The sequence below is a fragment of the Schistocerca piceifrons genome, chromosome 6, assembly GCF_021461385.2.
Source record: "Schistocerca piceifrons isolate TAMUIC-IGC-003096 chromosome 6, iqSchPice1.1, whole genome shotgun sequence".
In the NCBI taxonomy this organism is placed as follows: Eukaryota; Metazoa; Arthropoda; class Insecta; order Orthoptera; family Acrididae; genus Schistocerca; species Schistocerca piceifrons.
Genome location: NC_060143.1, coordinates 431516171 through 431541740, shown reverse-complemented (window position 1 = coordinate 431541740; position 25570 = coordinate 431516171). Strand labels below are relative to the sequence as shown.

General features: G+C 40.9%; 1 protein-coding gene across 3 annotated transcripts in view; it reads left to right on the top strand.

The window, feature by feature from the left end:
• LOC124802978 (ankyrin repeat and IBR domain-containing protein 1-like) overlaps positions 1–25570 on the top strand; it is a 579445-nt gene that overhangs the window by 347246 nt on the left and 206629 nt on the right. For all 3 annotated transcript variants that reach the window (XM_047264079.1, XM_047264078.1, XM_047264080.1), the window contains one exon: positions 5414–5633. In XM_047264079.1, coding sequence (XP_047120035.1) covers positions 5414–5633 — 220 coding nt within the window. The remainder of the gene's footprint in view (positions 1–5413; positions 5634–25570) is intronic.

The following is a 25570-nucleotide window of genomic DNA, read 5'->3' as shown; positions in this document are numbered from 1 at the left end:
AATGTAAAAAAAATCATTTTTCACTTACTGCTGTGAATGACAAACTTCATTTTCCATTGTGGTGTTGATGGCAAACTAGATGAAGTACTCGATGGACCAGGGATTGCCTATTCACTCACTTTAAACTGTTATCACAGTCTGCAAATCAGATCAACTCACAAATTCGATAGAGCACAATAAACTAAGAAATACTGGCTCTCTAAAAATGGATGCCACATTTCTATCGAAACATGTGTTCTAGATAATATTGGCAGCACCTGGAGATTGTGAATATCACACTTGTTCCAGTTTCCTGTACTATTGGCAGTGCCAGTATGAAGAGTCTACCTATCATGGCCAAACAGCACATTTATGTTTCAAGGTTTATGTATACAGGCTGCTTCATAAAGAATTCTGCAAATGAAATGAAATAACTGAGGCACAGTGAACAATAGAAACTTACTAGTTTCCTCTTTATTGAGAATGCCATTAAAGTTTTGTTCATAAATTCTGCAATTAATACCATATGTGTCTAACAGATGGCATGGGGCACAGCTATCACTGTAAGGAACCAGAAAAAGAGGTTATGAAGGTTGATATACCCCTTAGATGCACGTTACTGTCACCCACTCATAAAAATGTGAGTTGTCTACAACAATGTAGGAATAACCTGTAGTTTCCACTGTACATTATTGCCTGTCATCTGCTAAAGTGTATGAATTAAAATGGATGCACATTCCTGGCAGATCAATTTTCTATCTCGTCCAGTGTTGTATGACTGTTATGGCAAACTGTGCCCTTCACTGTGACCCTCAAAAGTAGTCATTGAGGTCAAGTCAAGTGTGTAGGAAATGTACACAAGAGAAAGAAAAGTGGCTAGGGTACAGTTACTTACCGAGTAGGTTCTCAGTGCTTGTACTGTAGCAACAATTTTTTCCATAAACAATATGTGCCAGGTAGTAGTACTTCAAAATTTCTAATTACACCTTTTCTCAAAACTACAGCACAAGCTGTCACCTGTGCGGTTGCCTACAGAGATGTGTGCTTTCAGTGCAATAGCTCAAAAATCACAGATTTGTCCTTTTGTGAAACAATCCAGCTAAAGTTCTGTTTCAGCTGTAAACCATTTTCACGGCACTAAACTTTCTCATGCATCAAGCTCCATAAAGGAGAGTCTTCAGTTATGCAGAATGAGTCATGTTAAATAATAACTGGAAGAAGCAGCCACAGCAGCCACTTGAGGACAGTTTTGTAAAGTATACTAATAATAATAATGTTCATACTGATAATTACAGAAATAAAGCAACTATTTTGGAAACTCCACACTCTTCCTCTTACACTACAGAATTCAACATAGTCAACCATGGAGAGCATATTCTCCATAAATTCTTATTTTTGTTGCAGAGCGCACTCCGGTATCTTCTTTATCTTGTACACAAACACGTGTAGGGTTTTTCACAGATTTAGTGTGTAATGGATGGTGTTACTTGTGACTCCACTGAAATACAAGAGATGTATCTTCTTGGAATACACTGATTGACAACAGTTACAGTTATGACATTTTTGGGTGAGCTATAATTTGTCTGGGGCCAACATTTTCCACCAATACACCTACCATGCCACAGGACAGATAAAATTTGTCACCACACAGTAAATGCTTCTCACATGTAGACTTTTTGTAAACTACTCTTTGTTGCTGTTGAACTGTGTTTAACATTTTGAATGCCAATCCCATCAATTTCTGTAGACTGCCGATTCCCTCATTTGATGGGATACGATTTCTCCCATTCATGAATACAAAATCACATATATTCATTGGTTCGATCATTTTTCATTGTTGGCTGTTCTCCTCCTTCTGGTTATTATTTCTCATGTCTCTTCTTCTACTTTTCATGCTTGTTCTTCTTCTTCTCCTTCTCCATTTTTAGTAACCATGAATTCCTCTCCTTTCCCAACCTTTTCATTTCAGAGTAGCAGTTGCAAACTTCATCAGTTATTTTCTGGCTGTATTTCAGTCTGTCTTCCTCTATAATTTGTACCATCTACAGCTCCCTATACTGTCATGGAAGTTATCCCCTTATGTCTTGACAGATAACCTATCATCCTGCCCCATCTTATTGTCAATGTTTTCTCTATAATCCTTTCCTCACAGGTTCTGTGGGGAACCTCCTCATTCCTTACCTTATCAGTCAACCTAATTTCCAACATTCTTTTGTAGCACCACATCTCAAATGATTTGATTCTCTTCTGTTCTGGTTTTCCTACAGTCCCTGTCTCACTAATGAACAATTCTGTGCTCCAAACTTACAAACTCAGAAATTTCTTCCTTGACTTAAGAGCTATGTTTCATACCACTAGATTCTCTTGGCTAGGAATGCCCCTTTTGCTGGTACTAGTCTGCTTCTTTTGTCCTTGTTACCCCATCTGTCATAGGTTATTTTGCTGCCTAGGTATCAGAAGCCCTTAACTTCATCTACTTCATGATGACCAATTATGGTGTTAAGTTTCTCACTGTTCTCATTTCTGCTATTTCCCATTACTTTTTTCTTTCTTTGGTTTACTTTCAGTCCATATTCTGTACTCATTACAGTGGTCACTCCATTCTACAGATGCTGTAATTTTTCTTCACTGTCACTTAGAACAGCAATGTCATCAGTGAATCATGTCATTGTTATCCTTTCACCTTGAATTTTAATCCCACCCTTGAACCTTTCTTTTACTTCTGTCATTGATTCTTTGACGTACACATTGAACAGTAGAGGGTGAAAGACTACATCTCTGTCCTATGTCCTTTTCAATCTGAGCACTCAACTCTTGGACTTCTAGTCTTATTGTTCCCTCTTTGTTTTCCTAGATATTGTGTATTACATGTATTTCCCCATAGATTACCCCTATTTTTCTCAGAATTTTGAACATCTTGCACCATTTTACAATGTTGAACATTTTTGCAGGTTGACAAATCCTATGAACATATCTTGATTTTTCTTCAGTCTTGCTTTCATTATCAATTGCAGTGTCAGAACTGCCTCTCTGGTGCCTATACCTTACCTGCAGCCAAACTGATCTTAATCTAATTTTCTTTTCCACTCATCTGTATATTATATTGGTCAGCATCTTGCATACATGAGCTGTTAAACTGAGTGTGTGATAGTTTTTGCACTTGTCAGCTCACAATCTTCAGATTTGCGTGGATGATATTTTTTTGAAAGTCTGATGGTATATTGCTAGTCTGATAAATTCTACACATCAACATGAATAGTTGTTTTGTTATCATTTCCCCCAATGATTTTAGGAATTCTGATGAAATGTTGTCAATCCCTTCTGCATTATTTGATCTTAAATCTTCCAAAGCTCTTTTAAATTCTTATGCTAATGTTGTAACCCTATCTCTTCCCTGCATATTCCTATTTCTTCTCCTATCATGTTATCAGATAAGTACTCCCCTCATAGAGGCCTTCGATGTACTTTTTTCACCTAACCACTCTCTCCTCTGCATTTAACAGTGGAATTCTGATTGCATTGTTAATGTTACCACCCTTGCTTTTAATTTTTCCAAAGGTTGTTTTGACTTTTCTATATGTTGAATTAGTCCTTCTGATAATCACTTCTTTTTTGATTTCTTCACATTTTTCATGCAGCCATTTCATCTTAGCTTCCCTGCAGTTCTTATTTATGTCTTTCCTAAATGACTTACATTTATGTATTCCTGAATTTCCCTGAACATTTTTGTTCTTCCTTCTTTCATGTTAACAAATATTGAAAACCATGAAAGTGGCAGGCATTGTAAGAAACATCAATGTTTATGTGGTCAGCTGTCAAAATGTTAAATTGGTTACATTTTAGTGTCACGAAAACACCTTATTACACAGAATGCATTATGTCACCCACACCCTTCAGCACACATAAATGTTTATCATGCTGTATCGGCAAATCAGTCAGCTGACAACTTGCGTTGTAATGCTGCATGCTTGCTGCAGTTCACTGTACAGTTGTATAGTTCAGGGAATATTTAGGGGTTTAGTTTGAAAATATTTATTTAAAATAAATATTTCCAGTCAAAGTGTTCACTCGGCATAACTTCTGTTGTGCCTACATGACCCACATTGCCTGCCATTCAGAACTGAAGCAATTCTGCCCAGTTAAAGCCACTGACAAGAGATGCCTTCAGCCCTCTGTTAAACTGGCTGTTAAGTCTGCACTGTCAGTGTAACCAATAGAGAGTGTGAGATGTGGATCACTTGTGTGGCTGTTGAAAGGTTCTGGAGAACGGAATACAGTTGATTCACTCTCTTCGCTCAGAGAAAATGCTCTTGGAATCCAGACTTCAGAAAGGGCGGGTAGCCTGACACCCCCTGCCTCTGTCTCTGCTCATCAGGACTGGCCACCAACAGCATGGACATTACATCCATCTGTACCTTCCCCTATTCCTCTTTATTTAGGCCCCAACGCTTAGACTTGCAGCCAGCCTTTGCATCCTCCCCTGGGTTGAATCCATTTCTGTATACCATTATTGAAAATATATTCCTAATTTTCTATGATTAGCTCATTTAAATCCCTGTCTTCTTCCAATGCTCACCCACCCTGCTCTGAATCTTGTGCACAGGACCATAACCCATGCCATGTGTTAGCAACAATCACTGTACAACCATTCCATGTAGGCTTTCACGGCCGGCGTCTTCATCAGTAAACACTTCCGGGCTAAGTTGCCGTGGTCGATCTGTAGAACTTCTTCTCCCTGACGTTTCGATCTCAACTACGGAGAACATCTTCCGAGATGAGTCAAACAGTCATTGACTCACCTCGGAAGATGTTCTCCATAGTTGAGAACGAAACGTCAGGGAGAAGAAGTTCTACAGATCGACCACGGCAACTTAGCCTGGAAGTGTTTACTAATGAATCACTGTACAGATCTACATTGTGCAAATATAAGTATCACCATCTCAGTACTGGGACTTAACATTATTCTTTGAACATACATTCTTTGTTGGCCTTCATATAACATTACCTTTTAATATCATTGGTGCTTGAATGATGACTTGTATGCTTCACTACTGGTAACCAAATTTTTCCTCTAATTTTCGACATGTTCACACACACACACACACACACACACACACACACACACACACACACACACACACACACACAGACTCATGCAAATGCAACTCACACCACATGACTGCTGCAGTTTCAGGCAACTGTAGCCTCACTCTGTGTGTTAGCATAATCATTCTCTCTTGCTTTTTCTCTTTTAAAATATTTTTCATTTTTCTGTAAATAATTTAAAAATTTCAGTTTTACAAACTATTAATTAGCTATTGAAACATCAAACTATTAGTGATTATTGTTTGTCTAAGGAATGTCTATAATCTATTGTACTAATGAAATAATGTTTTGTGTAGAGAGTGAGGCTAAATTATTCTCAATTGTGCAGGGAATGTTTAGGGGAGGCACATGCGCCTTGTGGTTGTCAGCAGTGGCAACAGTGGCAGCGCAAGATCTCAGAAGTTCGGCCTGAGGAGCTGCGAGCTTCATGCACTGAGACTGAGGATGCTGCTAACTGCCTGTGGCTGGTCACCAACTCAAAACCTTGTCCCAACTGCAAGTCTCCAATACAAAAGAATGAAGGCTGCAACCACATGAAGTGTTCAAAGGTTACCTCCTCAACAATTATTCCTTTTTTCAGAATATTTTTGCTGTCTGCTACATTTATTACTGAAAAATCACTCTTTATTAAAATGTTGTGGACAAATTGCTTAAAAGTCATAGCAAAATGTCAAAGAAAACTACTGCCTTGAATTCCACTTTTGCAACTTTTTTCATTTAGTTTTTCAATAAAACTCCTTAAATGTAATAAATGAGGTCACTGGAGATGAAATCAGTGAAGAAGTGGTGTCATGAAATGGCACCAGTAAAGACTGTACAGAAATTCTGAAACTTCATTGCTGTGTTTGTGTTCTGGCAATTGAAAATTTATGCCATACTGAGACTCGAGACCTGAATTTGCTGCTTTATACAAACAATCGTCTTAACTGTTGGGCTATATGAGCACACCTTCAGGCCTGACACTAACTTTTATTGCCTATATCATCTCAAGGGACTACAGCCCAACTGTGACTGCATCTGAGGCAAGCAGCAATCTAGCTGCGGCAGGTAGCGAGCCTACAGAAGAGGTGTGGGATGGAGAAAGCAGGGTACCCACATGCCTTAAAAAGGCCCAAAAAGGCTGTAATTTTCAAAATCCTTTGTAGGGTCCCCTAAGAAGGCCATTTTTTAAAGTTTAAGGTCCTAAAAATTGTATAAAAGTTTGTTTTTTTAAGTTTCATTACTTTTCCTTTCGGTATGCTTGTGGAAATAATTATTCACATATGAGACAACAGCCAGGAAGGAAAGCTAAAGGTTACTGCCCATATATGATTTGGCTATGGAAAGAAGGCAGGTAGATACTGTGTGGGGGAATGGAATGTACGGATGGTTGTGGTGAAAGGGCCAGTACTAGTAACCTGCAGAAGTGCGCACCTTGTAACATATAGCAGCTACGATCCCAAACATCCACAACTCTTAGATTGCTGAGCTTGGCAAATGGCTACAATGGGGGACAGAGGACAGACAACATGAAACTCAATAAAACACGCCAACATTACACAAAGAATAAACCACCTTATTTTCATAATCAAACTGTAGAGGGCTTGCCTAATTCAACGGCGAATTGCTGAAATGCATGATGCATTCCATCTGCCCACTCACGGTGGTTTTTGTTATATCATTATTGGTTCTAGATTTGTACTCGTGAGGAGGGCATGTATCTTCATCGATATTCAACAGATTTTCTATGTGATGAGAAGAGTAAATGTCATATGTCATACTGATTAATCCATTGACTTTCCATTCATTCCTTTTCATCAGTACCCTGTGAGCTAGTGCTTGTTTAGTTCTTTAATATAGATTTTGTTGAGTGCTACTGTCCTTTAGTGAAAATTGAAAAATTCCACAATGGGAAAATGTGTTTCAGATCATCTTTGGGTTCAATAGTGAGGAGTGTTGCGTAGCTATGTGAGACTAAGCCCAGGCATCACTTGCACAGGAGATTGAAGATGCCACAAGGATAAGTGCCTATTCTATATTGGCAGTAGTTCCATGTAATATGTTAGAGATGCTGTGGGTTATATGGCAACTACAACCAAGAAGGAGTAGGCTTTAATGCCCATGGCATCTTTGATCTCCATCTATGCATGTAATGTTAAGGGCAGAATATTGTATACCCAGCATTCATCTATTTACTGTCTTTGGTTAACAAATGACAAATTCAAGAATTAAATTATGCCCTCCATTGAGTAATTTGTTGAATGTTACTGCGATTAAATGCCCATAATGGGTAAGTGTGTTTTTAATCATCTTTGGTTAAAAAAAAGATGAATTCAGGAATTGGATTACACCATCTGATGATAAGTTCAGAGCAAATTGCACACTGTGTGTGTAGTGACGTAACAAGACTGTTACGCCACTTGAAGTAGCCGACAGAAAGGCACGCGTACACACACGCCGACGGGCGTCAAGTCTGGAACAGGATAACTATTGAATGGTAGCGAGAAAAGTACATAGCTGCTTTATACTTAACTTTAATGATCCTTGTGATACATCTCTCTTGACTATACAAATGCGACTCGTAAGATACATGCACTGTTACAATTGGCGCCTTGCTAGGTCTTAGCCATGGACTTAGCAGAAGGCTATTCTAACTGTCTCTCGGCAAATGAGAGGAAGGCATCGTCCGTATTGTCGCTAGCAAGGTCGTCGTACAACTGGGGCGAGTGCTTGTTCGTATCACGAGACCTGCCTTGTGGTGGCGCTAGGTCTGCGATCACACAGTGGCGACACGCGGGTCCGACATGTACTAAATGGACCGCGGCTGATTTAATCTACCACCTAGCAAGTGTGGTGTCTGGCGGTGACACCACATTCCTCCCCCGCAAATCAGCGAACGGTCGTGAGATAAGGCTTCCGCCCGCCGTGGGGAGGACCCCATGTTGACGTATGCGATGAGGTGGGGAGCCTAACAACAGGCGAGGCTGTGCCACCCGCACCCGGCCATTCGGTCTGAGGGGAGCTAGGAAACGCCTGAAAACCTAGTCCAGGGTGCACGTCAACATGCGGTGTATGCGCCCGTAAAGAAACAGGAGGGGCCGAAGGGTCGACCTCCATTGCGTCGGGGTAGCCGACGCGCGATGACGTCATGTGGTCCGGAGCGGGTGGGAGTTGCATGGCGGAGGACAGCTGGTCACGGGAAGCGATCGGCGGCGCGTGACCCTGGGAGGCGCTTGGCGGCTGCAGCGAAGCGTCGAATGCGGGCGGCGCCGGCGGGAGAACAGGCGACGGCGGCTGCGGCTGCGGCGGCGGCTGCGGCGGCGGCTGCGGCGGCGGCTGCGGCAGCGGCACGTCGCCATGGGGCCAAATGGAAGGCATCGTCGGTAACACCTGCGGATGAGGCGAGCCAGTAGATGGGTCCCCAGGGCGCTGACCGGACGGCACCGTCGCTGAAAGCAGACGGGGAGCGGCAGAACCCGTGCGACGACAGAGGCGCAGCTGATTGAGATGCCGACGCACCTCACCAGAGGCCCCCAAAACCAAATACATCGCGCGGCCGAGGCAGCAAAGAATGCGCCCTGCGAGCCAACGCCGTGAACCTCGATAGGTGCGATAAAATACAACGTCGCCTGGAGCAAAAGCAGGAGTCTGCCGCTGCAAAGGAACCTGATGCGGCGGATGCAGCAAAGACATCAAGGTGCGATGAGGACGACCATGGAGCAACTCAGCCGGCGATCGACCATCTCGGGGCTGAGAGCGATACGAAGACAAAAAGAGCAACAATGCGTCCTCCCTAGAATGCGACTCTTTCAATTTCAACATCTGTGACTTGAAAGTCCGGACCAATCGTTCAGCGGCACCGTTTGACTGAGGCGAAAACGGCGCGGATGTCAGATGTTGAATACCATTGGCCTGGCAGAATGACTGAAATTCTGCGGACATGAATTGTGGGCCATTGTCGGAAACAGTAGTCTGCGGAAGACCTTCAATGCAAAAGATAGCAGACAACGCTTGGATGGTGGCGGAGGACGTCGTGGAAGACATCCGGACAACAAAAGGAAAATTACTGAAGGCGTCGACCAGAACCAACCATCGAGCATTCCAGAATGGACCAGCAAAATCAATGTGCAAGCGTTGCCAAGGGGAAGTGGCTTTCGGCCATGCAAAGACTTTCCGCGGCAGTGCGGATTGTTGTTCGGCACACGCCATGCAAGAAGAACACATATTCGTAATCGCAGCATCGATTCCGAACCAAGTACACTGCTGACGAGCAAGTTGTTTCGTTCGGACTATACCCCAATGTCCTTGGTGAAGAAGCCGTAAAACAGAGGACTGTAACGAACGTGGGACCACGACTCTGGACTGATCATTATCAGAACGCAACAACAAAACACCACGTCGAACAAAAAGTCTCTCCCTGTGAGCAAAAAATCGGCGAACCAACGGATCCTCGATCCGAGACTTTGACAAAGGCCATTGCGTAGCAACAAAACGCAAAACAGTAGCAAGGACAGGGTCAGCAGCTGTGGCTGTAGCTACACGACGAAAATCAATTGGAAACGATTCGACCACTTCATCGGTTTCCGAATCAATGAACAGGCAAGCAAGTTCGGAAGAATCAAATGCTTTATCCTCAGCAACAGGCAAACAGGACAACGCATCGGCGTTTCCGTGCTTAGCAGTGGACCGATACAAGATATCGTAGCGGTACTGCGAGAGGAAAATAGACCAGCGAATGAATTTCTGCGCTGTATGCGGAGGTACAGGCTTGTTCGGATGAAAAAGCGATGTTCAAAGGTTTGTGGTCCGTGATGATGGTGAAGTGATGACCATACAAGAAATCATGGAACTTAGTAACACCAAACACGAGAGCCAAAGCTTCTTTCTCTATCTGCGAGTAATTTCTTTGCGCAGACGAGAGCAATTTGGACGCAAAGGCAATAGGGCGATCATGCGAGCCAACTTTGTGCGCAAGGACAGCACCGATCCCGAAATCCGATGCATCTACCATCAACAAAAGGGGTTTCTGGGGATCGAATGGCGTGAGGCAAGTATTAGAAAGCAACGCCGATTTCAACTGGCGAAAGGCGCGTTCGCATTCCGTCGTCCAGTCGAACGGAACACCTTTACGGCGTAAGCGATGAAGCGGAGCTGAAATGGAAGAGGCATTGCGCACATATTTATTATAATAGTTAATTTTACCCAACACACTCTGTAGCTGTTTCACATTGCGAGGGGAAGGTAAATCTTGGATGGCACGGAGGTGCTCTGGACTCGGATGTATGCCTTGGGCATTGATGACATGGCCCAGGTATGGTAAGTCACGAGCAAAAAACACACATTTGTCCTTCCTCAAGCGAAGACCATTTTGTCGCAAGACCTGAAATAACGTTCGTAGGTTCGCAAGATGATCTTCTTCTGTCTGTCCGGAGATCACTATATCGTCCAGATAGTTTGCTGCAGTAGGGACCGACGCACAAATAGTTTGTAAATATTGCTGAAACAAGGCAGGGGCGGATGCACACCCGAACGGCAGTCTTTTGAACCTGTACAATCCAAGATGCGTGTTAACCACCAATACTCGCTGGGATTCGTCGTCCACCGGTATTTGCAAGTACGCATCGGCTAGGTCCAACTTTGAAAAATATTTTCCCGGGCACAGTTTAGCAAAAAGATCTTCCGGGCGGGGCAAAGGAAAAGTAGCAGTCACCAGTTGTGGATTCACTGTGGCCTTGAAGTCCACGCAAAGTCTCAATTTGCCGGAAGGTTTTGGCAAAATTACTAAGGGTGAGGCCCAGAGAGAAGCTTGCACACGTTCAATTACACCCTGTGATTCTAGATCGTTTAAAGTTCTTGCGACCTCATCACGCAATGCGTGGGGAACATTGCACGCTCTGAAAAATTTCGGTTGCGCGTTTACTTTCAGCTCCAAATGTGCTTCATAGTTTTGAGCGCAACCTAAGCCCGGTGCAAAAATGTCTGCAAATTCGTCACACAGACGAGAAACACTGTCTGAAGGCACAGTTTGATTCACTGATAGCACCTGATTTACAATAGACATGTTAAACAACTGAAATAAATCTAAGCCAAACAAGTTCACTGCAGTAGAAGAACGAAGAACGTAAAACGACACAAGTTTTATTTGTCCTTTATATGTTGCAAAAAGAGTGCACTGTCCTAACACAGGAATTGTCTGTCCGGAATAACTTTTTAACTGAACATTTGCGGCACGCAACGGAGGTGTGCCCAGTTGTTTGTACGTGTCGTGATTGAGCAATGAAACTGCAGCTCCGGTATCGAGCTGGAACGGTATGACCTTGCCATTAAAGTCCAAATCTACAAAAAGTTTATTGTCCTGCTGACGACAAGAGCGACTGTTTTGTGCAATTGGAACAGACACTTGTACAGAATCACTTGCTAATTGACGTGATTTCCGGCGACGTCGACGCACAGTTGTTGTGGGATGAACACAGTCACTGTTAGAGAAAGTGTCACTGGACGAATCGGAATTAACTACATGAATGTCCATGGGCGAAGGTCCACGATCCTGAGTGTCCTTGGTTCGATTCCGGCGCGAAGCAAAGGGCCTGGAATGATTGTGATTGTCTGATCGGAGCTTTTTCTGGCAAACACTTTGAACATGTCCTTTCCTATTGCAGAAAAAGCAAATAGCTTGGCGTGACGGGCAATGTTCACGCGAATGTCTAGTAGCACACCGCGGGCATGATTTCACTGCATTTGTGGGCTGGCGCGGCACACGTGGCTTAAAGCGCGGCGGCAGCTGCGTTTGTTTGCGCGAGGGCAGTTGACCGGGCCGCGCAGCTCGCCCGGCGGGCCGGTGAATGTTACACACAGCTGGCGAAGTTTCAAAAGATTCCTGAGCACAGTCAAGTGTGTCCTGTCTATCCAATATGTCTATCACTTGTTGAAGGGAGGGATTAACTAGTTTCAATATTTGCTCCCGTAGGCGAACATCAGAAACGTTCTGTGCAATAGCATCACGTACCATTGTATCTGAATAAGAAAGACCACAGTCACAGTCAAAGGCACAGTCCCTAGTAAGTCCTTGCAATGTTGCTACCCACTCCCTATTAGTTTGACCGGCCGTACATTTTGTACGAAAAAACGTATACCGTTTTGCAACCACATTAACTGTTTCTTTGAAATAGGCATCTAAAGCAGACAAAATTTCTTCGTAGGACAGAGTTGCTACGTCGCGTCGGGGAAACAATTTCACTATCACACGGTAGGTGGACACACTGACACAAGAAAGCAAAAACGGCTGCCGCTCATTACCTTGAATTCTGTAGGCGGCGAGATGGAAGGCAAACTGGCGGGACCATTCCTGCCAAGTCTCGTGGTTCGGGTCGTAGTGCCTAAAAGGCGGTGCAACTGCGAGTTGTGGCTGCGGTAGCGGTGAAGCGGCGGCGGCCGCATCGGTTTGAATGGCACGTTGACCCTGGACGAGCTGTCCAAGGGCATCCAATAACGCCTGCGTCTGCTGATTCTGCAAGCGACAAAATTCGGACAGTACATCTGGCGAAGCCATGACACAAGTAAATGTAAGCAATTAGAGAGAACAAAACCCTTTCCGTTGCCTCGTCGCCAATCTGTAGTGACGTAACAAGACGCCACTTGAAGTAGCCGACAGAAAGGCACGCGTACACACACGCCGATGGGCGTCAAGTCTGGAACAGGATAACTATTGAATGGTAGCAAGAAAAGTACGTAGCTGCTTTATACTTAACTTTAATGATCCTTGTGATACATCTCTCTTGACTATACAAATGTGACTCGTAAGATACATGCACTGTTACAATTGGCGCCTTGCTAGGTCTTAGCCATGGACTTAGCAGAAGGCTATTCTAACTGTCTCTCGGCAAATGAGAGGAAGGCTTCGTCCGTATTGTCGCTAGCAAGGTCGTCGTACAACTGGGGCGAGTGCTTGTTCGTATCACGAGACCTGCCTTGTGGTGGCGCTAGGTCTGCGATCACACAGTGGCGACACGCGGGTCCGACATGTACTAAATGGACCGCGGCCGATTTAATCTACCACCTAGCAAGTATGGTGTCTGGCGGTGACACCACAGTGTGCAACAAAGATTTTGTGCTTGGAAAGATGGGAGAATCGTCCTTAAAACTTCATATGATCATTAAGTACATTTTCCATCATTTTTCCATATGTATTTATTTTATTATAGTGAATAATGTTTTATTACGGAATAAGTTTGTGATAAAATAATTAGTTGAGAGCAACCTCTAAAACCTGGACTTGCATCAGTTGGTTGATGCTAGCTTATTTACATTCACTCATAGGTACAAATGGAAAGTAAGTGCATTAATTCTCATTGTTTTCATGTAAAATACCAATCTGTATAGTTTCTAGTTTGCATAAGCTATTTTTATATTGGCACTCATTCCTTGCACTGTTCACCCTATTATGAAAAAATCTTGATATTTCTTTCTGAAAGATGCTAGTTTCTTTTCCATGTTTTTCTGACAGAAAGACTAGATTTGTCATTGTTCTCGTTAATGCTAGAATGTAAATCACCTAGCAAACAATTGACATGCACCACTGCAAGTGTAATATTGAACATTCACATTATGAGAAACCATAAAAACTGTTTCAATTTTGGCATAAAAGCATTTTTTTTTCTCAAATCCAATAAACTGCCATGACTTTGTTGCTAGATGTAAAGTTTATCTGCTCTAAACCTTTACAATGCTGGAGTCACACCTATATCTATCACCACGAAGCTTCGCTCAATCAAACAGTTCACTTAAATGCAACCAACCATGATTAGCTTTCATTGCAAATATTTCGGCTGCATACGAGCTGGTGATAACTTAGTGGCTTAGTATGCTAAATATTCTGTTGGGTGACTGGACTAGTGTTGTTCATTTCAACCGTTGTTCTCGGACTGATTGATGTTCTGATTAAATGAGAAATAATTATTGTACTACCTTCATACCTACATGCAATAGTTGTTAGCACACTTGTAAAAGTAAAGAAAGTCAAAGAAAGTCTGGGAATAGTATTGCAGCCATCTTGGATAACTGCAGAATGAAATTACATATTCATTAATGTGACCACTGCATTAGCACTTTTTACCAATCAAAATATATGAAGCTTCACCAGACATTGCTTTGTCACGAGAGGCTTAAGTGATGGTGCATTTAAATGACAAAATTTGATACTAAGTTATTGAGGCAGGAAAACTGTGAAATGATGCACAAATTGTTTGGTTCTGTAGTGGTGCATGCAATGTGTGAAATTGGCAGCAACTATGAGCCAAGAAGAATACAGTTTGTTGACATGACGCGAGAACTGTGCTCCTAGCAGACGAAACTGGAAACAGCGACATAAAAATTTATGTGCAGGATAGGGTGGTAAATCTCTTGCATTCATTATGGACAGTATGAAATCTAATTTATTAATTCAGCACTGTACTGAGGACATCGTAATAATTGCACAACACGATCATCAGCTTGAGTTTGGATTTGAGAAGTTGTGTGTGTGTGTGTGTGTGTGTGTGTGTGTGTGTCTATATATATATATATATATATATATATATATATATATATATATATATATATATATATATATATAATGAAAACTACGTTTTTAATATTTTTCTTTAGGTAAGAGACGTATGATATTAATGATGGCCAAAGAAACAGGTGCTGTGAACTTATAATCAAAAAACTAAAGAAGAAACTACAACACCCAATTCTGTAGTTCCCAAACAAAAGGAGAAAAACATTCATGAAGCAGTAGAACAAGTTTTAAAAAATGCAATATTAGATGTTGAAATAATATAGGCAATCAAATGTGTGACTAATAATTTTTCTTACAGGTCTTGTAAGGACATCAGTGATGTTTTTCAGCAAATATTTTTAGACAGCAACATTGCAAAACAGTTTTTATGTGGAACAATTAAGTGTGCATACTTGGTCAGCTTTGGGGTGGCACCATATTTCATGAATATAATGCATGATAAAATTAATAATATGGATAGTTTCACACTACACTCTGATGAAGCATTATATAAATCTCTACAGGCCAAACAATGGACTTACACGTCCATTACTGGGATGACGTAAACAATACAGTAAACACGATATCTATCTTCTACTAACTTAGGTCACAGTGCTGCCAAGGATGCTATGAAAGCATTTTGTGATCTAACAAACGTTAATTCAGAAGTCAGTGGATGGCCCAGCTATGAAATGGAAACTATTTGGTATGATTCGAGGAAATTTAAATTAAGAGCTCAATGAACAGGTGCTTAATTTAGGTAGTTGTGGCCTGCATGTGATGAATAATGCTTTTAAGAAGGGAAACAGAGTGGCAGGGTGCAATTTAGATGCTTTGTTTGCAGCACTTTACTGGCTGTTCAAGGCTTCTCCCTCACATAGGAAGGATTTATTAAAAATATCAACCAGTGAGAAAATACCATTTAAATTTTGTAGTCATTGGTGGTTTTAAAATATTCTGGCAACAGAGAGGACGTTATAGGTATGGCAGGATGTGAAACAGTTTGCTTCTTGTGTGAAAAAAACCAATGTTACAAACCAGGTACAAAATCTTATGAGACAGTAGAAAAATAGACAGTAGAAAAATCTACCAAAGATGACTTGATAACTGTGAAACTCATTTTTTTACCTGTTGCCAGAATGTTAAAACCATTCTTGGAAAAATATCAAAGCCTTAATCCAATGTTACCTTTTTTGAAGAGGATCTAAGAGGATTTGTTCTTGATGTTTTTATAACTTTTAATATAATAAAAAAAATAACACATAGATAAACTAAACTCTGAAAACAGACTATCAAAATTTGATTTGGAAGACAAATCTATGTATTAGTTTAGGCTTTATAGGAAACCTAATACCAAAAAATTTACTTTTTGAGAAACAAGTCTCAAAGAAAGAGATCTTTAATTCAAGATCTGATGCTCATAATTTTTTATTTCGTTAGCTAAAAACTTGCTAGAAAAATCTTCTGTTATAGTCCAAATTTATCTTCTTTAGAGCCAAGGCAGATGGCATTTAATTGCTTTGATTGTTATGCTAAAATGAAATCGGTGTTAAGCAATCTTATGAAGGCTTAAGTTACCAGAGAAGATGAATATGAAGCGCTACTGATAAATTATAATAAATTTCTAAGTGGGCAAGTATCATCTAACTATGATCTCTTTTAAGTTTTCAGTCCTTCAGAGGAAAGACTTGATTCTCTTTGAAGTAAGTTTTTGACTCCAGATTTTTCAAAGCTGTACAATGTCATCAAAAAGTTATTGATTTTATCTCATGGCCAAGCAGATGTAGAAAGAGGTTTCTCATGAAAAAAAATTGATAGAAGTGGAGAATATGGAAAGTAAAACATTTATTGCCAAAAGAGTAATAACTGATCATCTAATACTCACTGGGGGTTAGCTAATTTTGTAGTGAGGAAGGAACTTCATTTATCTGCTGTTGATGCCAGGCAAAAGTATACATTGTATCTTAAAGAACAGAAAAAATTGAGACAAAGTGAAATGTAAGGTTCTAAAAGAAAATGAGTGGTAGATGAAATAGAAGGATTGTAAACCAAAAAGAGGAGATTAGAAGAAGCTGTTCGTGAACTAAAGAAATGTGCTGATTTGGCAGAAAAAGCTGAAAATGTGGGAGACATGAAATGTATTTTCCAATCAAACAGTTTCAGAAGATCAGTTGAATTCATGCTGAAAGGTATGAAAGTAATTAGAATATGTAATCATAATTAATAAAAAGGTAATCATAAAGGTGGGAATTTAAGGAGATGGGACCTGGATAAACTGAAAGAACCAGAGGTTGTACAGAGTTTCAGGGAGAGCATAAGGGAACAATTGATAGGAATGAGGGAAAGAAATACAGTAGAAGAAGAATGGGTAGCTCTGAGGGATGAAGTAGTGAAGGCAGCAGACGATCCAGTAGGTAAAAAGAAGAGGGTTAGTAGAAATCCTTGGGTAACAGAAGAAATATTGAATTTAATTGATGAAAGGAGAAAATATAAAAATGCAGTAAATGAAGCAGGCAAAAAGGAATACAAACGTCTCAAAAATGAGATCGACAGGAAGTGCAAAATGGCTAAGCAGGGATGGCTAGAGGACAAATGTAAGGATGTAGTGGCTTATCTCACTAGGGGTAAGATAGATACTGCCTACAGGAAAATTAAAGACACCTTTGGAGATAAGAGAACCACATGTATGAACATCAAGAGCTCAGATGGAAACCCAGTTCTAAGCAAAGAAGGGAAAGCAGAAAGGTGGAAGGAGTATATAGAGGGTCTATACAAGGGCGATGCACTTGAGAACAATATTATGGAAATGGAAGAGGATGTAGATGAAGATGAAAAGGGAGATACGATACTGCGTGAAGAGTTTGACAGAGCACTGAAGGACCTGAGTCGAAACAAGGCCCCCGGAGTAGACAACATGCCATTGGAACTACTGACGGCCTTGGGAGAGCCAGTCATGACAAAACTCTACCATCTGGTGAGCAAGATGTATGAAACAGGCGAAATACCCTCAGACTTCAAGAAGAATATAATAATTCCAATCCCAAAGAAAGCAGGTGTTGACAGATGTGAAAATTACCGAACAATCAGTTTAATAAGCCACAGCATGCAAAGTACTAACACGAATTCTTTACAGACGAATGGAAAAACTAGTAGAAGCCGACCTCGGGGAAGATCAGTTTGGATTCCGTAGAAATACGGGAACACGTGAGGCAATACTGACCTTACGACTTATCTTAGAAGAAAGATTAAGGAAAGGCAAACCTATGTTTCTAGCATTTGTAGACTTAGAGAAAGCTTTTGACAATGTTGACTGGCATACTCTCTTTCAAATTATAAAGGTGGCAGGGGTAAAATACAGGGAGCGAAAGGCTATTTACAACTTGTACAGAAACCAGATGGCAGTTATAAGAGTTGAGGGACATGAAAGGGAAGCAGTGGTTGGGAAGGGAGTAAGACAGGGTTGTAGCCTCTCCTCGATGTTATTCAATCTGTATATTGAGCAAGCAGTAAAGGAAACAAAAGAAAAATTTGGAGTAGGTATTAAAATCCATGGAGAAGAAATAAAAACTTTGAGGTTCGCCGATGACATTGTAATTCTGGCAGAGACAGCAAAGGACTTGGAAGAGCAGTTGAACGGAATGGATGGTGTCTTGAAGGGAGGATATAAGATGAACATCAACAAAAGCAAAACGAGGATAATGGAATGTAGTCGAGTTAAGTCGGGTGATGCTGAGGGTATTAGATTAGGAAATGAGACACTTAAAGTAGTAAAGGAGTTTTGCTATTTGGGGAGCAAAATAACTGATGATGGACGAAGTAGAGAGGATATAAAATGTAGACTGGCAATGGCAAGGAAAGCGTTTCTGAAGAAGAGAAATTTGTTAACATCGAGTATAGATTTAAGTGTCAGGAAGTTATTTCTGAAAGTATTTGTATGGAGTGTAGCCATGTATGGAAGTGAAACATGGACGGTAAATAGTTTGGACAAGAAGAGAATAGAAGCTTTTGAAATGTGGTGCTACAGAAGAATGCTGAAGATTAGATGGGTAGATCACATAACTAATGAGGAGGTATTGAATAGGATTGGGGAGAAGAGAAGTTTGTGGCACAACTTGACCAGAAGAAGGGATCGGTTGGTAGGACATGTTCTGAGGCATCAAGGGATCACCAATTTAGTATTGGAGGGCAGCGTGGAGGGTAAAAATCATAGGGGGAGACCAAGAGATGAATACACTAAGCAGATTCAGAAGGATGTAGGTTGCAGTAGGTACTGGTAGATGAAGAAGCTTGCACAGGATAGAGTAGCATGGAGAGCTGCATCAAACCAGTCTCAGGACTGAAGACCACAACAACAACAACAACAATTAATGTGTATGTAGATAATGGTGTAGTGTGTATATAAAATAAAATTTAATTATAAAATACATATTTTAAAGTGGCTAATAATGCCTATCAACTGGTTTTGCTAAATAAAAAAAAAATCTTGTGGAACAAATGAATATTTTATTTTATCTTAAATTTGCAGCTTCTTTTTTAAAAAAAATTCTCGTTAGAATGCATGTGTTCACAGAATTTAAAAAGACATTAATTTTCAGATCAGGAAAAGAGTGAGAACCCTGAAGTGGGAGACAGAGTAGTGGTGGGGAAGATGCTAGTGCTATTTGTGGGAGTATACAGGGAAATGTTGGAAACAGGTTACAGCTACAGCATTGAAAAATTATGCTACTGGGAGGAGGGGAGATGTTGAGAAGAGGAGAGGACTTTATACATGCATTGACAAGAGAGAAGGAGTGTGTAGTACTGGAGTGTGAGCAGGGAAAAGGACACGTAGGTGGAGGACAGGTAATAGGAAAGGTTGGGGTGAGCAGTATTACTGGAATGAAGTATACCGTATTTGCTTGAATATAAGCCGCACTTTTTTTCCGGTTTTTGTAATCCAAAAAACCGCCTGCAGCTTAGAATCGAGTGCAAAGTAAGTGGAAGTTCTGAAAAATGTTGGTAGGTGCCACCACAACTAACTTCTGCCGTCGAATATATGTAGCACTACACAGGCATGCTTTGCAGGCACAAAGATAAACACTGGCGCCAAAACCTCTGCGTCAGTAAATAAATAAATAAAAAAAAAAAAGGTGGAAGACGAGTTTTTTTTCCTCCGCCTCGAGTTTCGACCACTGCGTTTTCATACATTATCCATCGAAGTAAATACAAATTCCGTATTGTTCATCTTCGAATGTTGCAGCATTTCAATGTACTACGAAAATCCAACTGGCAAGACTGTTAGGGATGTTTGTCAATATGGCCAACTCTACGTTCTGAATTTTTTCCTACCTGTGAGAAGAGATGGTTGCTAATAAGAACTTTTATGAATTGTGGGTCACATTTTGCCATGTATTCTTTCATGTTTGCTGCTATCTCATTTAAATTCTGTCTGCCTAATAAACTATGAAACTAGTGTGAGACAACAGCAAACGCGGAAGAATAGATATACCCCTTCATGTTTATATTCATATTATTCTTATGCGTAATAGTGATACAGTCAGAAATGAAGCACGGCAATTGACTAGATTTTTAAATCTAAGATGACTCTAATTTCTGTGCAGAATGTAATGTACTAAAGAGGTGTCTGCAAAGATTTTCAAACGGAGAAAAATTTTCGCTAAACTCTCGTTCAGAACATCTTCTATCATACGCAGTCTATTATTTGGTTCTTGTTGATCATTATCAAAGAAAGCAGCAGTGTTAAGTAACAACAAATAGCAGTCTCTTGCCATCGTTTCGCTAATGAGACGATTCCACTTTAAAAAAAAAAAAAAATAAATAAGTGGCGGTGGCACGCACAAAAGCAAGCCATGCCGCGAGTGGTGACAGGCCGTAAACACTCATTATCAGAATGCCGTAAACAATGCATGACACAGTACAGTAACGCATCTTCAGCTTAGAGTGACGTCAACACCTATAACAAAGAGAACGGCACTTATCAGATCAAAGGAAAATAAGCAATCAATTCAAACCAGACGAAGCACGTGAAAAAGGAAGGGTACCAGTATAAATACGGACGGAGCGCCTGACACATAGCAATGGCTACCTGGGAAAGCTTAACTGCTAAGCTTATGACTCGAACCAAACTACTGTAGCTGTATCGTCATTCATTCAACCTAAATTGTGTCTCATATTACAATGGACCAACTTTGTTTCGATTTGGAGGTGCGGCCTAAAACTTTTCTCTCCCCTTGAATTTCCAGTCTCAAATTTCAGGTGCGGCTTAGATTCGAGTGCGGCTTAGATTCGAGTAAATACGGTATGTTGCAGAGAGAGCTCCCATCTGTGTAATTCAGAGAAGCTTCTGTTGGTGGGATGAATCCAGATGACAGTCTGTGAAGAAGTTGGTAAAACTGATCATGTTGGGTGGCTTGCTCATCAACTGGGTGGTACTGAGGTGTTTTGGTCACTGTTTGGCAGTGGTCAGGGTCATTCACGCAGACAGACAGCTTGTTATTAGTCATGTCCATGTAGAATGCAGTGCAGTGGTTGTTACTAAGTTTGAAGATCAGATGCTAGATTTACTGGTAACCCTGCCTTTGATGGGGTAGGAGATACCTGTAACAGAACTGGGGTAGGTGATAATGGTGAGATGTATGGGACATGTCCTTGCATCTAGGTCTGAAGCTATGCCACACACCCTCCCTCTTTCCATTACTACCTACTCCAGTCCTGTCACTGGCAGGTGGTAGTAAGAAGATGTATGGAACGTGTCTTGCATCTAGGTTTGTAGCAGGGATATGCTGTCCCATACATCCTACATCCTCCCTCCACAACCTATTCCAGTTCTGTCACAGGTGTTTCCTACCCCATAAAAGGCAGGGCCTCCTGTGAAAGCAGTAATGTGGTCTACAAACTTAGATGCAACCACTGTGCAGCATTCTACTTGGGCTTGACTACTAACAAGCTGTCAATTACATAGATAGCTACCGACGGACTGTGGCCAAGAAGCTGCCTGACGACCGAGTTGCTGAACATGCCACCCAAGGTGATGTGCTTCACTGTAATGACTACTTCACTGACTGAACTACACTTGTGGGTACTCTCTCTGTAACATATCCTTCGTTCCCATAACCCCCCTGTCATCAACCTTCACTGGGCTCTCTCCTTCATCTGCCTATCTACATGTACATCTCTACGTCTATGTCTGTACTCTGCAAACCATTGTAAGCGCATGATAGAGCCTACATCTCATTGTACCATTTATTAGGGCTTTTCCCATTCCATTCACACATGGAGCACAGGAAGAATAATTGTTTGAATGCCTTTGTGTGTAATTATTCTAATTTTGTCCTCATGATCCCTACGTGAGCGACACATAGGGGGTTGTAGTATATTCATAGAGTTGTTATTTAAAGCCAGTTCTTGAAGCTTTGTTAGTAAACTTTCTAGGGTTAGTTTACATCTATTTTCAAGAGTCCGCCAATGTAGTTTGAGCAGTATTCTAGAATTGGTCACACCAGTGATTTGTAAGCAATCTCCTTTGTAGACTGATTGCACTTGCCCAGTATTCTACCAACAAACCAAGATCTACCCACATGTCTTACCCACAACAAAGCCTGTGTGATCATACCATTTCATACCTACAAAGTGTTACACTCAGGTATTTGTATGAGTTGGACAATTCCAACTGTGACTCATTGATATTGTAGTCTTAGGATACTATGTTTTTTTGTTTTGTGAAGTGCACAGTGTTACATTTCTGAACATTTAAAGCAGGGTGCCAAACAAAAATTCGGAGTTACTGTTAATATTGTCTATAAAGTCATTAATATACAATATGAACAGCAAGGGTCCCAACACACTTTCCTGGGGCACACCTGAAGTTACTTCTACGTCTGATGATGACTCTCCATATACAAGATCTGTTCAAAAAATTCCAGAACTTTTTTTACGTCATCTATCATTGCAAATCTTTTATCCATTCAGTGGTGTTTCCAACTTTGGAAAAAAAAAAAAGTCTGCAGGGCCAGGTCTGGAGAGTACGGAGGATGAGTCAGCACAGTGATTTCGTTTTTTGTGTAGCAGTCATGCACCAACAGGGATGAATGTGTGGGTGCACTATTGCGATGCAAGAGCCATGATTTGTCTCACCTCGTTTCAGGCCATTTCCTTCTCACATTGTTTTAAAGATGTTGCAACACATCCTGATAGTACCATTGACTAATAGTTTATCCCTGTGGCACGAATTCATTGTGGACAATCATTGAAAGGCAAAGAAAACTATCAGCATGACCTGATGAGCTTTTCTGAATCTTGGAGAAGTTTTCCCGACCCATTGTGAAGATTGAACCTTGTTCTCAACATCATAACTGTAGGCCCATGTCTCATCACCAGCTATGATTATTTTAAGGAACATCTCATTCTTATTTGCAAGATCCAAAAGCTCTTTGCAGATTGCAAGGTGAAGGTCTCTTTGCTCTTGAGGCATGAGCCATAGGACAAACTTGATGGCAACACAGTGCATTCCAAGAGGCTGCATAAAGATTTCATGATATGATCCAATTGAAATGTTACATTCTTCTGCAATCTCTCAGACAGTCAGTCTTCGATTGGCATGCACAATTTTATTGATGTTCGTGACATGAGCGAGGGTGGTGGACATCAAAGGGTGTCTGAACAAGGGTCACCTTGAACTTCCGTCTGGCCATTTTTAAATTGTGTGAACCATTTATAACACCAAGTATGGCTTAAGCACACTGTAGGCTTCCTGCACCATTTGGTGAGTCTCTCTAAAGGTTTTCTTGAATTTCACACAAAATTTAATGAAGATGCATTGCTCCTCTAACTCCGCCATCTCGAAATTTGCAAACAGTGTGACACAATATTCTACTCAATACAATGCTGTACAATAACTAACAGACTTGTAAGTATGAAACTTTCAGCAGTTATACATTAAACACAGGCACGTGCAGGGATGCCAGCCACATTTCGCTCCAACACACCATTGGTGCAAACTTATGAATGTTGCAGAATTTTTTGAACAGACCTCATAAGATAACATGTTGCATCCTCCCTGCCAAAAAGTCCTCAATCCAGACACAAATTTCGCTCAACCCATTTGGCCACGCTTTTGAGAATAAATGTAGATTGGTACCAAGTCGAATGCTTTTCGGAAATCAAGAAATACTGCTTCTACTCGACAGTCCCAAACCAAAGCTTCCAGTTTTAACAATTTCAGCTGTTTGTTATCATCACCCTTTTCAGTGGTACAAGGGTTAAATTTAGGCAATTCTCCTGGGTTTTCCTTTGTAAAGGAACATTTGAAAACAAGAGTTAAGCATTTCAGCTTTTGCTTTGCTACCCTCAGTTTCAGTTCTTGTCTGATTTGTTAGTGACTGGACGGTAACTGTGTCACTAATAGCCTTTACATGTGACCAAAATTTCTTTTGGTTTTGTGGAAGAACATTTGACAGTATTCTGCTACAGTAGTGTCATGGCCACTGATGTGACATCCTCAAAGAGGTCAGGTCTACTTGTTGCCATTAGATCAAATATATTTCCGTCATGAGTGGGGTTCCAAACTATCTGTTCGAGATAGTTTTCAGTTAAGGCATTTAGTAATGTTTCACAGGATGTCTTATCATGCTCACCACTAACAGAACTGTATTTTTCCCAGCTGATAGTTGGTTGATTAAAGTCTCCACTGATTATTACAGTATGGTTGGGGAACTAATGTGCAGTGTCTGGTGGGAGCAATAGGAGAATCCAATTATGATTTTATGCCCACCATTGATACTGAGTCTTGCCCAAACAGTCTCACATGCAGCTTCAGTTTTCATCTCAATGGTTTTGAGTTTCTTGTAGACTGTGACAAATACATATACTTCCGATACGCACTTAAATTTTCTCCAAAAATATTACTGCTCTCCCCTTTGCTGCTCACACTACAATCCTACACTTGCCTTATCCTACTGCAACCATGTTCCTTCACACTCCCACAAGCAGCACTAGCATCTTTCCCACTGCTATCCTACACCCTCCCTTCCATACTCCTCTTATGTACCCACACTACCTACCTCAGCAAGATTGTTGCCCACCACAGACACAGCTGCAATCAGATCTTAGTGCCCAGGGATGACAGTGGTTTTGCATGCATGAGTTGTGCTTATATGAATTTGTGTTTTCTACTTCTAATGAAGGATGTAGCCCAAAAGCTGAAAATTTCTAGCTTTTTTTTTTTCATTTAGCTTGTCCACAACACAATACCTTCTCTGTGTGGTGAGTAACAATCTGTCCATTCGCTATCACTGTTATTCCATATTGGACTGTCAATTGTTTCATTGCCACTGACATTTCCACCTGTAATTTCTCTCAAGAGTTACTTGTGAATAGCATCACAGGGGTGATTGTTGATGAAATATGATAAATTGACTCAGTGGGGATGAAATCAGTGAAGATCCAGGGACACGAAATAGTGCAAGAAATGCTAAACCCGAGGCATTGTCCTGTACGCTTATGGTCAAGTCGAATGTTTGTGAAAAGCTGGAATCTGACTTCAAGTCCTGGTCAACACAAATTGTAATTCTCACAATACAGTCATTATTTTTTATATTACTGTGCCTTAAACTGACTTTGAATACAATAGATTCCTATGAAAGTGTAGGAAATTAAACACACTACAGATGTAAGACATTGTGCATATAATGTATAAGCCTCAAAGACCATTAGTCTAATGAAAGCAATAACTGAAAAAAAAGTTTAAAGAGAACTTGAAAATGAAAATAAAGCTATACATACTCCACTAATTTTTAAAAAGTTGAAAAGTTTGAGAAACTTTGACTATGCATCCATGATGATTTTGTAAGCTCACAAATTCAAGCTGATCTCTATAGGTAGTAATAATTTATAACCAACTAACAGTTACATTTGAGTCACACATCACACAACTATTTGACATATCTCTTCATGCTTTTTTGCTATAATTTT